This window comes from Conger conger, chromosome 9, assembly GCF_963514075.1.
Source record: "Conger conger chromosome 9, fConCon1.1, whole genome shotgun sequence".
In the NCBI taxonomy this organism is placed as follows: Eukaryota; Metazoa; Chordata; class Actinopteri; order Anguilliformes; family Congridae; genus Conger; species Conger conger.
This window is the reverse complement of record NC_083768.1, coordinates 48,435,740-48,451,232: the sequence shown is the minus strand read 5'-3', so window position 1 is coordinate 48,451,232 and position 15,493 is coordinate 48,435,740. Positions and strand designations below refer to the sequence as shown.

At 40.5% G+C, this 15,493-nt stretch overlaps 1 protein-coding gene across 3 annotated transcripts in view; it reads left to right on the top strand.

Annotated features, from left to right (window-relative positions):
• The window catches only part of slc39a4 (solute carrier family 39 member 4), a 29,690-nt gene extending 14,559 nt beyond the window's left edge, over positions 1 to 15,131 (top strand). The window contains exons 1-12 of one of the 3 annotated variants that reach the window (XM_061255696.1): positions 2,760 to 3,037; positions 4,221 to 4,511; positions 5,377 to 5,581; positions 5,828 to 5,964; positions 6,791 to 6,959; positions 7,853 to 8,025; positions 9,495 to 9,686; positions 10,306 to 10,401; positions 11,191 to 11,239; positions 12,310 to 12,462; positions 12,616 to 12,803; positions 13,327 to 15,131. In XM_061255696.1, coding sequence (XP_061111680.1) covers positions 2,828 to 3,037; positions 4,221 to 4,511; positions 5,377 to 5,581; positions 5,828 to 5,964; positions 6,791 to 6,959; positions 7,853 to 8,025; positions 9,495 to 9,686; positions 10,306 to 10,401; positions 11,191 to 11,239; positions 12,310 to 12,462; positions 12,616 to 12,803; positions 13,327 to 13,452 — 1,989 coding nt within the window. In that variant the 5' untranslated portion in view covers positions 2,760 to 2,827 and the 3' untranslated portion in view covers positions 13,453 to 15,131. Of the gene's footprint in view, positions 1 to 2,759; positions 3,038 to 4,220; positions 4,512 to 5,376; positions 5,582 to 5,827; positions 5,965 to 6,790; positions 6,960 to 7,852; positions 8,026 to 9,494; positions 9,687 to 10,305; positions 10,402 to 11,190; positions 11,240 to 12,309; positions 12,463 to 12,615; positions 12,804 to 13,326 lie in introns of those variants that run through there. The other 2 variants (XM_061255697.1, XM_061255698.1) reach the window with 2 other exon arrangements.
• Positions 15,132 to 15,493: the final 362 nt, after the last annotated feature.

Here is a 15,493-nt window from a genome sequence, read left to right as displayed (position 1 = left end):
ATCCTTCTTCTCGTTAGTGTAATTACCCGACTCAACGGCCAATGACATTGACCACACAAAAGTTGGAAATTAATTTATGGTAACAATTATATCCTACGTAACCAGTATAATCAAATAATCAAAGTCCACTTTCAAACTGGCGTTGGTAACACGCCAGGTTACAGAAGCATTGTGGTTATAAACACGTGTTTTTATCCGTCATCTGTCAGAGGCAACTGGTGCACCTTTACAACTGCCTCCATTTCCCCACAAACCAAGCGGAAGTCAATTAAGGGGCAGGGGAAGATTTGTTTAAAAGACCTGTTACTATGTGTTACAAAATCCTAGTATGATGGATTGTGAATGATGTAGCAGTGCCCTGAATTAATTTATGTACAGTACCATATGAATGTAGTATTGCACTGGCTCGTAATTATAAGTTAAATGCAATTATATATGGAAATGATATGAAATGATAGACTTAGGGCACCAACAAATAAATGGTAAAAAACTGTTGTTTTGGAATGGTCATATTAGTCTCCAGGCTTGTGGTTTGAATTGAACAGAACAGTCCACAAGTACAAACTGAAGGCTATGAGGGATTTAGAGGAATGGTAATAGATTGCCACTGAGTAATGGTATCCTTGCAAAGAGAGGGTGCACAACACACCAGAACCAATAAGATTGACACCTATTATTATTCATTTTTGAGAATACAATATAGATAATTACAGTGACTGCGCCGTTTATTAATTAGCTTGTGTTTGTGAAGGGTGTCAATACTTTTGAAAGCCACAGGTTTAGAATGTATTCTGATATTTCATTTTAAAAAGCATGCTCTGAAATAGGCTTTAAATGACATATATGAAAGAGTGATTAACTGATGCAGTTTGCATGATGAGCCATATGAGCTTCCCTACAGCAGTGCGATTGCTTGGTGAATAAGTAGGTTAAACCCCTTTCTCCTGTTAGTACTGCAGGACTCCACAGATGATTGCACTGAGCGGTTATGTTTTACCACCCTGTACATAACAGCTGCGTTACCACAGGGAGGTTTACGTTGCAACACCTACATGCTGAGTTCACAGTTACACCTCTAACCTGCCTGGGATTCCTCATGTAAAAATGTGACAGCACAAACCTGAGCAATCATCTACTTTCAGCAAGCCTGGCTAGGTAGATTAGGACAATAACAGTTACGCTGTAAATAGAATATGGAGAGAGAAAATAGAGATGAGGAAAGCAGAATGAGCAGCTTCCCGGGTATTACGCAGTATGGCGTTATTTCAGAAATGGCGTTCTGTTGTGGATAGTGTCGGATGAGTTGGCACCGGTGATTGGCACCACCGAGTGACCAACTGGGTGTTCACATTGCCACATAGGTCAAGGTTATAAGTATGTGTATGTTTGCTGTGAGAACAGTTCATTAGTAAGTAATCATAAATAGGAATAAAAAGTATTTTGTTGGGAACACAAAACCAGCATGTGCATCTTTTTTTCTTCTCAACAAATAATTTTTTGTGGATGTCAGTGTTAACTCGTGTTAAATTGTTTAAATAAATGATTTGGGAGATATTCAGGTACCACCAATCTGCAATAATGACAGTTAACATAGGGAGGTTTAAACCATAGAAAGGAAATCCCAGCAATATTGCCTCCATAAAAATAGTATCAGAAGGTCACTAAAGGGTTAAATATCCTGCCACTGTACCACCATGTTATTCACTTTAGATACAATTCGAAGTAACCCTGTTATTACACTGTCAATGCAACAATTTAACACCATTTATCCTCTGCTGTCACTTCTTGCCAAAGATAGAGAATTATGAAGGAGAGACAATGAGTTGATAAGAGACCTGGTGCACATCTCTTTCAAGTTTACTGTACTGAAAAATATTAAAACCATTAGTCAGTCATAGAGCTTGGTCAGTAGCGGATACAATTAATTTTTTTCTTCTTCTGCTCTCTATTGCACACTCATCTTGTGAGGTCAGTTACAAATGCTGAAAACAGGAATTCTCCAACAACTTTGTAATTAGCCTGGTTTGCATACATATTCAACAAGTGACTTGGAAAGGGTATTAATGTTTGGCCTTCTGATATATCATGGATGATCATTGTATAAAATGTTTTTACAAAAACAAAAAAGATACTGGGAACCCTATATTTGTTAAAATGTATTTTGCTGTCTAATTCTAGTGGGTATAAAAACTATAGGTCTATAAGACACTGGGGCTATTAAGTAATTATAACCTGTGATTATAGTTTGAGACAAAAACTGTGGGTCAAATGAATCCAGTGGTGCTGACACTGTGTTAAAACAACATCAAATTCATTATACATCACCAACACAAATAACAGCTTTTTCCCCTGTATTATTCCCAATAGAAAAACCATCAAATTGTTCTTCAGCTATACTGTAAATAAGGGCAAATCAGCCCCGTAGGCGCGTATAATAACTGTATCATCTTCAAATGACCATCAGTGGCCTTTCTATACCCACAGCTAACAGATAACAGTGTTCAGACAGAAATATTGACCGGAGAGAAAATAATACTTGCGGGGTCGCGTGCCCCCTATCTAATCTTAGTTTGCAGCTCCACTGGTTTTTTTTATTGAGCATTGGCGTTGGAGAAACGCTTTCCCTCCCTTGAACCAATCAAATGAGAGCAAAGCGAAGAAGGGGGAGAGGATCGTCTACCTTTGCTGATTTTACCTATAAGAAGAACTAAAAGCTACAGTGTATGTTACTTGCCTTTGATTTCAATTCAACAGGGAGATTCACTGTAACAGACTTTTTCATTTACTTTTATTTTATAAATCAAATTTTTTAGACGTTATTTAAGTAATGGCAGCCATGTTTAAGATTTTACATGTTCTCCTATTGTGCCTAAGTTTGAATATTTTGATCCATGCGCTCTCCACCAAAAGAAACATATATAGGAAAGTGGTTGACATGGTGTCGCCCGGGGATGAATACCTAAGTGAAAACGCTGTTCGCTCCTTTTTCTTGATGTTGGAGAAACGTGTGCAGTGCCCTGGTGTGTCGTGTGAAAAGGTATTTTTTTTACTCGCTTCAATTTACTGGCTTAAAAGAGGGTCGAGGTCCAAACTTCACTTGCCAGCAGCTTGAGTTCTCAGCTAAACAATGCGCACTTTATAGTTTTCATTTCGTAGCTTATATGCTTCTACGTTGTTTAATGTGCGTTTTCTTTAGGCTAATTGTGTTTGGTAGCAAGTCATATATGAGCATATATCTTAAAATATACCACAAATGAAACTGTAAATGTCTGTAAACGTTAATGCTCCAGAATGGTGAATATGTATGGCTATTTCGGCATAATGCGCATGCCAGTTTCAACTTTAACTATAGATTAATATCAATAACTTATTTCCAGAAGTAGTCTGTTTCTTGATTGACAATTTCAATCGTGTTTCATAATTGCATAGGTTAATTGAATCGATCGGTTCAAAGCAGTAGCCCACCTGTTCTGTACTGTGCTGTATTTTCATATGAAATACTTCAACGGAAATTATAAATATGTAGGCCTAAAATAATATACTTTAAAAACTATTGATTTGTGAAATATGTCGCGATTTGTGAAATAAATACATTAATCATAAAAATAGTTTAGCCCATTTTAATTGATCTGTATTGTATTTGTAAGACCGTATTCTCGTTGAAACATTTCTGTAGTTCACAATACTTAATATTCTGATAGAAAATATTGTACGTTACCTTATTTTAGGCTAATTATTTTGGTGGTAGCCTACATTTATCCAAACAAAACTTTTTCCTTCATTGTGTGGCGTTGTGCAATCTCTATTCAACCCTTTTAAATTCTTTTCATGGTTCATAATAATGCAGGCCTTTAACTTTATCTCAAGTGTGAGGATTGTTGGATTTTGCTGCTTTGCACTCCGCACTAAACCGGCTGCAGTAGACTACAGCAATGGCGACGTAGCCTGTCGCGCGCGCTATCGTATATTCTTTGGTCCTTTTGCGGAAAGCTATACCAAAAAGCAGACCATTTTCACGACCATGCTGTTACACCGTTATGTTCAAAAAGTGTTCGGTGAAAACAGATATTACAATTTAATGGGTTTGTAAAAATATCGAAATCTTGGCCCAAATTATTCTATAAATATAGTAATTTGATTTGCATGTAATTTCATATTTAATATTTCGTGCCTCACCATCTAATTAAATATACCTGCGTTCGATATCTGCCTATCTTTAGTGCATCTCTGTGGAGGATGTTAGCCAGCTAGTCCCTGACTTCCTGCAAGATAGCAGTCTCCACATGGAGGGATATTTCAAGGTGGCTTTGGGCTGGTGTTTCTACCTCAGCTCCCCCCAGGAGGCTTGCACGGCCATAAAGAACAAGAAGTGGGCGACGGAGACTGACCAATTTGTTCAAAGCGTTATGGCCAAGGACATCCAAGGGGACGGGTTCAGTGCAGAAACTGGCAGCTTGGATCGTTTGCTCCACAAAATTGAAAAGCACTACAGGCCAACAGAAGGGGATCAGGTATGCACCTGTCCCAAGCTCCAGGAACATGGAATGGCTAAAAAATCTCTGACACATTGATTGGAATTAACCTGTTCATGGGGTCAAGCCAAGCATTGTTACTGTTTCTGTGTTAGCTTGGACATACTTTGCTCATTTACACTGCCTTACACAAAAAGGTTTATAGCTATACCCATAGCTTTACACATATTGGTTTATAACTTGCAAGCTAACTATTGTTATCTTATAGTGCACATTCCAACATCTGATTTGAAAGATTCCAAGCAACTAGCTGCTGTTAATAAACCAGCAAGACCACATTCCCAGTCATGTGTATCATGAATGTACAGGATGTACATAATGTTCAAATTAAGAGTGGTGCATTAATTAATTAATTTGAGCTACATTTTGGGGTTTCCAAAGACCGCTGAACTCAAAGTGCTTGCTTTAAAGATTTGAAGTAAACATGCAGTTGTTAAAATTAACTATGGTAGTTTAAACCATGGAGTTTATTCCAACCAATGTTATTAAAGTGCAATATTCCTTAACACTTTATTTGAAGGCTCCATCATAAAAGCTATATCCTTGATAAGCAGTACATAGCACATTCATAAGCACAACATGAGCATTCATAAGAGCTTATGTCAATAGCTGCAAATAGGCGTATGGTGTGTTATGTCAACATTGATGCTGCAAGTGACATTAGCATGACAGCAAGTGAACTAAGCAATGTATATTTATGTCAGTTTTTGAAATAAGAATTTCTGAAAGCTTATGTAGTGCTTATATAGCTCTACTGTAGGAGCGTTAAAATCAAGTGTTACCCACTATTCTACAGCTGAAGTCACCTGAAGCTTTCTTCCTGTCTCACTCTCTACATCTACAGAACTGTCTCACTGGGACAGATATCACAGAGGGGATTAATGTGTCTCTGAGCGACAGCACCCCACACAGCGTCGACACTGTCCTGGGAGACGTGCTGTACCACGTCCTGCGCGGAGACTGCATTGCTTCGCAGACGCTGCCAGAAGAGGAGTACTTCCTAGATTACATTTTCCAAGGCCTTGGCCCCGACAACATGACGGAGCACGGTTAGTCAACTCAGCAACGGCTAACCGCATTAGCTCATCACTTCACTGCAAATAGGTGCCCTTCACACTTCCTAAAGTAAACACTGCAGTATTGCGTTGATTTAACAGCCAGTCAGTGCTCGTCCCGGCCTTGTGAAAGATTGGAGTTGTGCTGCTGGGCTGACATAAACTCTGCGGTGCAGTGACTCTACTTTCACCGTGTTTACTAAAAAGTTTACGGTCCCTGTGGACCGCGTCTCTCCGCAGACCTGGAGGCCCTGATGGGGGTTCTGAAACTGGGACGCGGGGAGTCAGACGAGGACCACGGACACGACCACCTCGGCCACCGGAGCTCCGGGCACAGCTACGGAGAGGGGCAGAGGCGGAACAGCAGCTGGGACGCGGTAATTACCGTGCAGGAGTGTAATTAGGACGAGGCTGCTCTGTTCCGATGGAGGTGCTGCGGGGCACTTGGGCACACGCATTCATTACGGTCCTGGTGAAACCCAAGTCTTCGCTGCAGCTGAAGCGCATAATGATGTGTTTCCATCACCGGGGCCGCTGGCTCAGACATATTATTTGGGGAAATCCGACCGACACTATCTGGGGGTGGAGGGGGGATTTGGAATCAATGTAAAATTTGAAAGTTTGAGCTGTAGCTCACACACCGTTTTTTTGTGCCCGTTTACCCTGCAGTGTTTCGTCTAGCATGTGTAAGCCTTATATAAGTGTATAAGTATTTATTTTGACACAGAGAGCGGCCACTGTGCAGAATAGCTTGCCAGGTTATCAAGTGGAGGCAGGCGCTCTGGGGGGTTTTCATGACTCGGGTTGATGGTGTTAGATACTACCTAACTTTTAGCTAAACCAAGCATTACAGTACCTGTACACTGTAGTTGACACTTTCATTGACATAGCACACTATATGCCTATTCGAGGTTATTGACATAAACACTTATGAATGCTTATGTAGTGCTTATGAATGTGCTATGTCATGCTTATGAAGGAGTTATGTATGGGACTTATGTAGGACCCTTCAAAAAAGGGTTAACCTATGCACAATATGCTATTCACAAAGTTTCATAAACCTTCATATCCCGCAGTACATCAGACGTAGTCATAAAGAGCATTTTTAAGGGTTTTCTATATACTGTAAATGAAAGTGTTATGTACAACACACAACATAACACGCATTAATGATTGTTTTTGTACAATGTTCTTGTCCTGCAGACCTGCTTCTCAGCCCAGGAGCTCATGGAGATCCATCACGTGAATGGCTCCACCATCTCCAGGACCCAGTTCTCCCTACTCAGCCCAGCCCTGGTGCAGCAGGTCCTCAGCGGGGCGTGCCTTAACCAGCCTCACCTCGTACACCCCGATAAGCTCAGCAAGATGGAGAGTGAGTGCCTTTTCCCCTACCCAGTCTCATGGAAAATATGTTCCTGTACACTTTGCAGCAGTTTTCAAATCAGATGTCCACCAGGGGTGGTAATTTAAGAAATGTAACATTACAAGCATTTTTATATACTGTATATGCCATGAGACTGAACTTCTTTTCCCATCAGTCAGACTGATAAGCTGCATCAACAGCTGAATTTGAACATAAAGGTCCAAAAACATCTGCAACAAACTGGAATGTGCGATACAACGAGAATAATTCATCACCCCTACCAGCATGTGTGGCCAGCTGTTAGGTGGTACACAAATGTTTCTAGCATTTTCCATTATGTATGTTGATTGGACAGTTCGGGACCTGTTTCAGTAACGAGCCTCAGGTTCACCTCTCTGTGGGACAGACGAGGAACCTCCCTACGAAACGTTCCTCTGTTTGGGGTTTTTGGTCATGCGTCCAGCTAAAGGACTGCAATAGCCCTCTGCAGTCATATGTTTTATGACCCAGATAGAATTTTCGCCATTCTGTGCTGACTGTGGCAGTCAGAGCAGTTGTGAGGCAGCGCATAATTGGACGTAGCATTGCTGCGTAAATTGTGTAATCCCCCGAGGGCAGTAACTGTTTAACTCGAATGGTGGACTCGCACGGTGAAAACGATGTGGCAGCTGGCTACACGTGTTTCAGATGAGGTTGCACTGACCCAATAAGCAGTGTACTGTAGGCAGTGATGGTCCTAGATTTATGATTTCACATTCTAAATATAAAATAAGGATTAAGATGTGAGTCACTTCCTTACTACTTTGCCTGAGGCAGGGTCCTTGAAACGTGCCTCCCCACCCCCTTTCTGCTGGTTGCGGGGCTCTGACAGTGCTGCAATGTTGTTATGGTTGTTCTTACAGTGTATTTGTACGCCAGCCTGGCCAACCTGGTGATTTGCCTGATGGCCGTGTTTGGAATCGTGATCCTGCTCTGCACTGCCTGCACCACCCTGTTTCAGGTCGCCATCCAGTTCTGCATCAGCCTGGCCGTGGGTTCTCTCACAGGGGACGCCATCTTGCACCTCCTGCCTGTGGTAAGCACCTGTGCGGTGAGCAGCAAACATCTTCCAAAACATCTCTCATCATACAGCATGTGTCAGAATAAGAAGCTGAGGAGGAAAGTTCAGGGCTCAGAAAGTAAAGGCCCAGCCATGTGTTAATTTCACCCATGAATGAATGATTTCACTGACTGGTTCTACAGTGCCTCCTGGGCCGTGTCTCAAATTGAATACTTGTGGACTAGTTAGTGCTTACATCAAGTGTGGAACTTAATGGTCACGTGAACAAGGGTGTCCCAAACTCAGGTACAAACTGGCAAGTACACATAGAATTCACCGGAAGTTCTCTTGTTGTAATGAAAATGTACTCTTTCCATTCCCAGTAGTTTGTGTTTTCAGAGCTGACAGCAAAGAAGAATTTTAAATATTCAATCAATATTCAGCAGCTAATGAAATACTACAAGTACTAGTTAACGTCACTGACTGGAGATGACTAACCTTAGCCATGAGCATCAAATTTTACCTCATCTTAACCTTAATATACTGATAAGTATTTTCCCTTTTTATTTATAAATAAAACTATACCAACATATGTAAACCACAAAAGCACTGTGTGTCACTGCTGCTAGTCTAACCTGAATGCCATAATGATATAGAACAAGTGCATCTCACAGGTCACATTAACCGGTTTTATGTCCTTGCATTCTAAGTAGTTGACTTGTTGGTGCTCTTGCTTGCTAGAACATGAGTGCACAACTAAACAATTGTGCAATTTCAAACACAGGCCCTGGCTGAAGAATTCAGCATATTAGCCAATGCAGGTAATTGGAACAAAATACTGGGGAGGACTTTTACTTTCTGAACCTGGATTTTCCACCTCTCGTAAGAAATCCATTCTCTGAGCCCATGTTCCACTGGAAAAGCACTTTTCATCGAACAAACCTTTTTTATCTTAGAAAGGAATAACTTCATAATGTAGAAAACAGATCTTGGTTTAGATAAATATAGGAGTCATAAAACAGCAATTGCATATGTTGAAAGCTCTTGGGATTTTTGAAGACAGTTCGAGCTTAACAGAAGTGCTCTCCCCCGATGAGAAAGACAGTTGTGCATTCTTCTTCTTCTTTTTTGGCTTCTCAGCTTTGCTTGCTCAGAGAAATGCAATTGTTAGGACAATTCTTCTGAACAATCCCTCATACTGCGGCCAGGCAATTCCTCAAAATTTTATTTCCCCAGAGCAATCTGCAGCAGCACATCGCCTCCCCGCTCCGGAGCACTGAATTAAGATACACTTCAAAACTGTGGCCAAAAGCCGCAATCAGGCTGTCAAAGGGATATCACTCCTGCAGCATCATTACTGTAAGGAGAAGTAATGGCGTTCGGGCGGGGAACACGAGGTCCGAACGGCGCGGAGAGAGAGAGGCCGTCCGTGTTGCCGTGGGGGGTTGTGATGATGATGTGTGGGGTGGTTTGCGTCTGATTGTGTCTCTGGTGTTTGTGCCAAGTTCCTGGGCCTTCACTCTCACGACGACCATGACGGCAGTGGCCACGAGCACACCTACAAGCTCCTCGTGGTGTTGGCGGGGATCTACTACTTCTTCCTCATGGAGACCATCTTTTCCATCGTGACCCACAAAGGCAGCCACGACGGTCACGGTCACGGTCACGGTCACGGTCACGGTCACAGTCACGACAGCGTATGTTTTCACTCATATCGCTAAAGTATGAAACCAAATCAGTATTGATTTATTAACACCTTCTAAGACTTTGACTTATCCTCCTGAGAAATGGCAAAAAAAGGAATTAACATTTTTTACGTGATGCAACTTTGTGGGATGACAAAAACACATACATGCAGTGATAATATTTTCAAATATATAATTTCTTTTTTATTATGTATTTATAAATTTAAGGACACTTGTAGTCTAGGCTGCAGCATAGTAGAATCTATGGTTCTTGAAAATAAAACCAGAGATTCAATTCCCCTACAGGGGACAAAAATGAATTGCCGGGTCTTAGGAGCTAAAGATGGCATATACATGAGATTGAGGACCTTTTTTTATCAAGCTAGAGAGATATTTTAATGTAATAATACACCTAGTAATACACAGAGCACGTTTTCCAGAAAATATTGCTCAAGATCTGCCAGTGATATCAAACACCTGCTGGGAGTAGATAGCCAGCAGTTGCAAACAGTGTGTTTAAACAGCGGTTCTGATGAATGCAGCGGACTTTATTTGCTTTGCCGAAACACTGTACATTTTGGAAACAGACGCTGACTAGGTGCGAAAACTAAACCTCCATTTTTTGGTTTAGGAGGAAAACGATCCCCACCACTGCGACCATGGGAAAGTCATACAGATGTACCAGAATGAGAGGATGGGCAGACAGTCCTCCTCACAAGCAGACCTGGTAAGATGCCACAGCCATCGCAAGGAGAGTCTTTGGTTTGATAGAACTGAGAGAGAGCATGGTGTCTATTGTAAGAATTACAGTAGTGGGAATGGTTCTGTTCAGAATGTCACAGGAAGCTTCAATGCTTATTTGACAGGATTTAGATTAAAATGTCCAGTTCAATATTAATTAGTAGTTAACTAACCAAGTGTAGATTTGATGGAATAATGTTCATGAAAATGAAATGCAAGTAGACATCTGTGTGTAGTGGGATGTGCCATTGCATATTTAAATGGCTTTAACATCATGCTGTAAAATCCAGCTATGCCAGCTTGACTAATGTTAGCTTGAAAATTGAGCTTGTCAAGCTGGTCATGGGCTTGTCTAGCTGGGTATGAGCTGGTAAACCAGCATGGCCAAGCTGGACATAAAGCTGGTCTATTGGGTATGAGCTGGTCACCCACCCAGCTAGTGCTGGCTGCTTGTCTGAGCCAGTAGCTGGTCAACCAGCTACCAGCTGTTTCAGAGCATAGATTGAGCTAGTCAAACCATGTCAAGCTGGGAGCTGGTCTGAACTGGTCAACCAGTTACCAGCTGTTTCAAAACCTAGCTTCAGCTGTTTTTTCAGTTGGGCAGTGACAGAATGTTAAATGGGTACCCCTCAGTCCCTCCCCCACTGAATTCTGATGGGTATTAGACCATGTGGTTAAGCACATGTAAATATTCCAGTACACCACCATTCATATTTTGTTCATTTTGTCAAAGATCTCTGTATGAAATTAACTGAAAAATATGACCTCTATCCAGGTTGAAGACGACGAGAAAGCACGTTCAAGTTCAGATAGTCGTACGAGAGGTATGCTCAGCTGTTTTCAGACTTTCTGAGTCTGGGTTTTAAAGCTCATCACATGCTAGCGTTAGTCATTGTTGTCTTTGAGTGTTTAGGTCATCTCCAGCAAATATACTAGGAGGAGGGATATAATGTCATACTGCAGAAATAGTGAACAGTGTAGCTGGCAACAGTGTAGTTAGCAAAATGGCCTCCATGCTGTAGATGATATTTTGCTGTCCTTAATTACACACTTGTGTTCTAGCAAAATATCAACATAACACTTAACTCTGTGACATCTGACATGGACAAGCCTGTGTGGTGTTTTCACACTGCACACTTGCTGTCCATATCAGCATTACCTCACAAAGATAGTATGATTTAGAATTTGGCACTGTAATCCCTGGTTTGACCAAAAAAGGTAATCCAGTTATATACACTGCCCTGCCATTCTACAGAAGACGTGCAAATTACAATCCCTCTCTGATAAAAGTAAGAAATTGACGAATAAAATATTTAAATGTTGCATAATTCATTAGATCATTTTACACTTATGAACCCAAAATATAAATCAGTAATAATAGATATATTTTTTTTTAAATAACCATTTACCTTGTGCTTCCTGTTGGGAAAAAAAAAGAACCCTTTTTCCAACCCTCAATTTGCACAACTTCTGTAGAATGGCCCACCTATAAAACATTCCCAGGTCAAGTAGATACTTAGGGATTTGATTCCAATGACAAGCCCTGCACTGTTGTTGATTATTTATTCATAAGGCAGACATGCACAAGTGATTCATTTAACATTACTTCCTGTAAAACAACATTTAAAAAGTATACCTTCTAGTACACCTACAGTAATGGATGAGTCAGAATAGAAAAACAGATACCTGATAATGGTCTCAATTACCCAAAACATTGTATGTTTCATAAATTTGAGACATTGTATGGGTCTCCACTTATATGTGATACTGTCAAACAACATTGTGATTGGCTTTTAAGTGATCGACATACAAAAGCATGGATATTGTGACCTTTGACCCTTGACATGGCACACTGCTTCCCTCTTTGAGCCCCAGTGTCGGTTTTCCCCTCCAGAGCAGCGTCTGATCCCCTACATGATCACAATCGGCGATGGAATCCACAACTTTGCAGACGGCCTGGCCATTGGAGCTGCCTTCTCTGTGTCCTGGAGGTCTGGGCTGGCTACTTCCCTGGCTGTTCTCTGTCATGAACTGCCCCATGAACTGGGTGAGTGACAACACACCCACGTATCAGCATAGCTCCACGAAAAAAAATCCCGTCATATACAGTAATATTTTCTGTATAAAAATCTGATATTTATTGTGGCATATGTACTACACATCACAACTTTTTTAACCACTTCTTCTTGTCTCTTGTCAGGCGATTTTGCTTTCCTGCTGCATTGTGGGATATCTGTCAAGAAAGCTCTGGTACTGAACTTTGGCAGCGCTTTGACGTCCTTCGTTGGACTGTACATTGCGCTCTCTGTCTCCACCGATCCATCAGCCCAGGAATGGATTGCAGCAGTCACAGCTGGTCTGTTCTTGTATGTGGGGCTTGCAGACATGGTACGTTTCAGCCTCACAGTCCTAAGAGTCATTTAAGTTTTTGTTGTTTGATAGTCTTGCTACATTTGCATTACATTTAGTGTTTGTCCTACAGTCGAAACTGAATTTAAAAATAATGTATGTGTGCATTACTGTCACTTTCATGCATGCAATAATCTGAATATATTGTTCCACATTTCCTAAAAGGTTATGCTTATTTAAGAATATAATCATTCTTATACTGTATTTCTAAATAAGAAAGATTATATTAACATTAAAATACATGTATATGTGTTTTGCATACAGTATTTCTCACATGAATAGTTCATAAATGGAACTGTACACATCCTATTTTTCTCATAAGTTAACTAATACTTATACTTACGTATTTTAATGATGTAATTCTTGGATTTGATACTATACATTTTGTAAATAAATTTTGGTCAGGTACACGCAGTGCTTATAGTACTCCTTAGCTGTTGTCACTGCTCTCTGCCCATTGTGTGTGACCCTCTTTGATTCCCCCTCTGTCTCTGTGACCCAGCTGCCGTCCATGATCCACTCGAACAGGGAGGGCTGGCTGACGTTCTTCCTGCAGAATGTGGGTCTGCTGTCAGGCTGGGGCATCCTGCTTCTGCTCGCCCTTTATGAAGATCGCATCGGGGTCTGAGAGGCCTGCGGCACACTGCTCTGTTCATACCTGTGCCTTTTTACTGCCAGTAAGCAGTATCCTATTGATGCGTCTTTCCCCTTTTGGCAGAATTAGCTTTTGTATGTATTAATATTGTTGTGTATTTCTAGAACCGGTAACAGGCTGCTGTACATGTGCGCAACACTAAGGGTTAAGTTCAGCAAGCAAGTCCAGTGCGTGCCATTGGTGGTGAACTACACTTCCCAGCAGCACGCTGTAAAACCTTGCATAACAGTTTGTTTACTGAGCTCATCCCAGGCACTGAGATCACAGATGTCCTCAGATTGTAAATTTCTTTTTGATGACAATGAGGCATGCTTAAAGCGTGATGAATCATCACAAAATGCCTTAAGCAACCTTAAATCTATAACAAAATGAAAGGAACAAAATATTTTGGAAGGTTTTTTCTGAAATATGCTGAACAAAACAGACATGTGAACGGTATATTAATTTGTTGAACCTCGCTCCTTCTCCCATTGTGTACACAATTCTTTTAGGATTTTTTTTACAACCATCGGCAGTCACAGATAACCGCACAGGCATGTGCCTGGAAATAAGTATTAAGACCTTTGACAAATTGGCTTCCAACAGCTCTGTGTAAAGTCTGAAGCGAGGTCACAAAGATAATCTATGGTCTGATAAGTTATGCCAGTAAATAAGATAATCAGATAGTCTGCTCAACATTAAATGTTTATCAGGCATGCTCGAAAACTGATACTCAGTTTCCTAGACAATCACTTGAATTTATAGACATTCGTGCTGAGATTTTCTTGGAGCAGAGGATTCTATGTTTACATCGGCCTGAATCCAGGAGAATAGTATCTTTAGTTTACATCCAGTTCACCGGGGATCAGCAACTCACAGTCCTTAAGGACTGCTGGTTTTCCACCCTTCCATTACCTGGAAGTCAGGTGTAAAGACAGTCTGGCCAATCAGTAGCACTAATTACCTGGGAGAAAAGAAAACCAGGGCTGGATTTGAGGGCCAGTTGCTGATCCCTGCTGTACACCATCTGATAAGTGTACCAGGACTGTACAGAGGAGAAATGATTAAGGTTCTTATCATCAACGTGGGCGGCGTGACCCAGCAGAGTTGTCACTGTGACATATTACATGGTGAATGGGAGAAACTTTAAGCACAAGCATAAATAAGTGCTACATTTTATAAATAGACTGGAACTGGCATTGTATCCCATGTTAGTACAGTAGGCTCCAGAATTATAGTCACCCTTGATAAATATGCACAAAAAGTGCTGTAAACTAAAAACTACGATTCATTGGAATCAACCAATTGACAGTTCTTTGGCTTTTCCCATGCTGATGGTTGACAAAGGGATTTTTCACACTTGTTACCTCATTTGTTATACTCTAGTGAATATATGGTTCCTTTAGATTGAGATTAACTAAATGAAAGTAAAATTGTATTGTCAATTTCACTTTTTTGATTTTAAATACAATAATTGTAATAATTTGATCATTTTGGCACCTGTGGTTTTCAGAAAAAAACAGATTAATAAATAAAAAACATTGAAACATGAGAGTAAAGGTATTGAAATAAAAGTTTAAATAGTTTTTAAATAATAATTTTCCCATATGTTTGAACATAAAATATAGAGCCTTATTCATGTTGCTTATGATATGCAGCCTTTTTTCTCCATTTTTATTAAGGGTGCCAATAATTCTGGAGCCAACTTTATGTGTATTCTGCGGTCGGTGTGAGGTGTATTATTTGACATTGTAAATAATAAAACAAATAAAACAAACAAGTGCGACATTGAGTACATTTAAAAATGAAACAATATAAAAATAATATTTGCAGGGATGGGATTAGGATCAATGGTACTTCTGCAAATAGCCTCAAGACCAGGGCTCTGCCTTGAATTTGAAAGATGTATTTTTCTCTTCAACTATGAAAAAGTCATTCGTACCACTGCATAAATCATGAGCATAGTCCATGGTGGTAGAAAATGCACAGCATTTACAAACAATAAACATATATTGCTAACACTACTGTATATTTG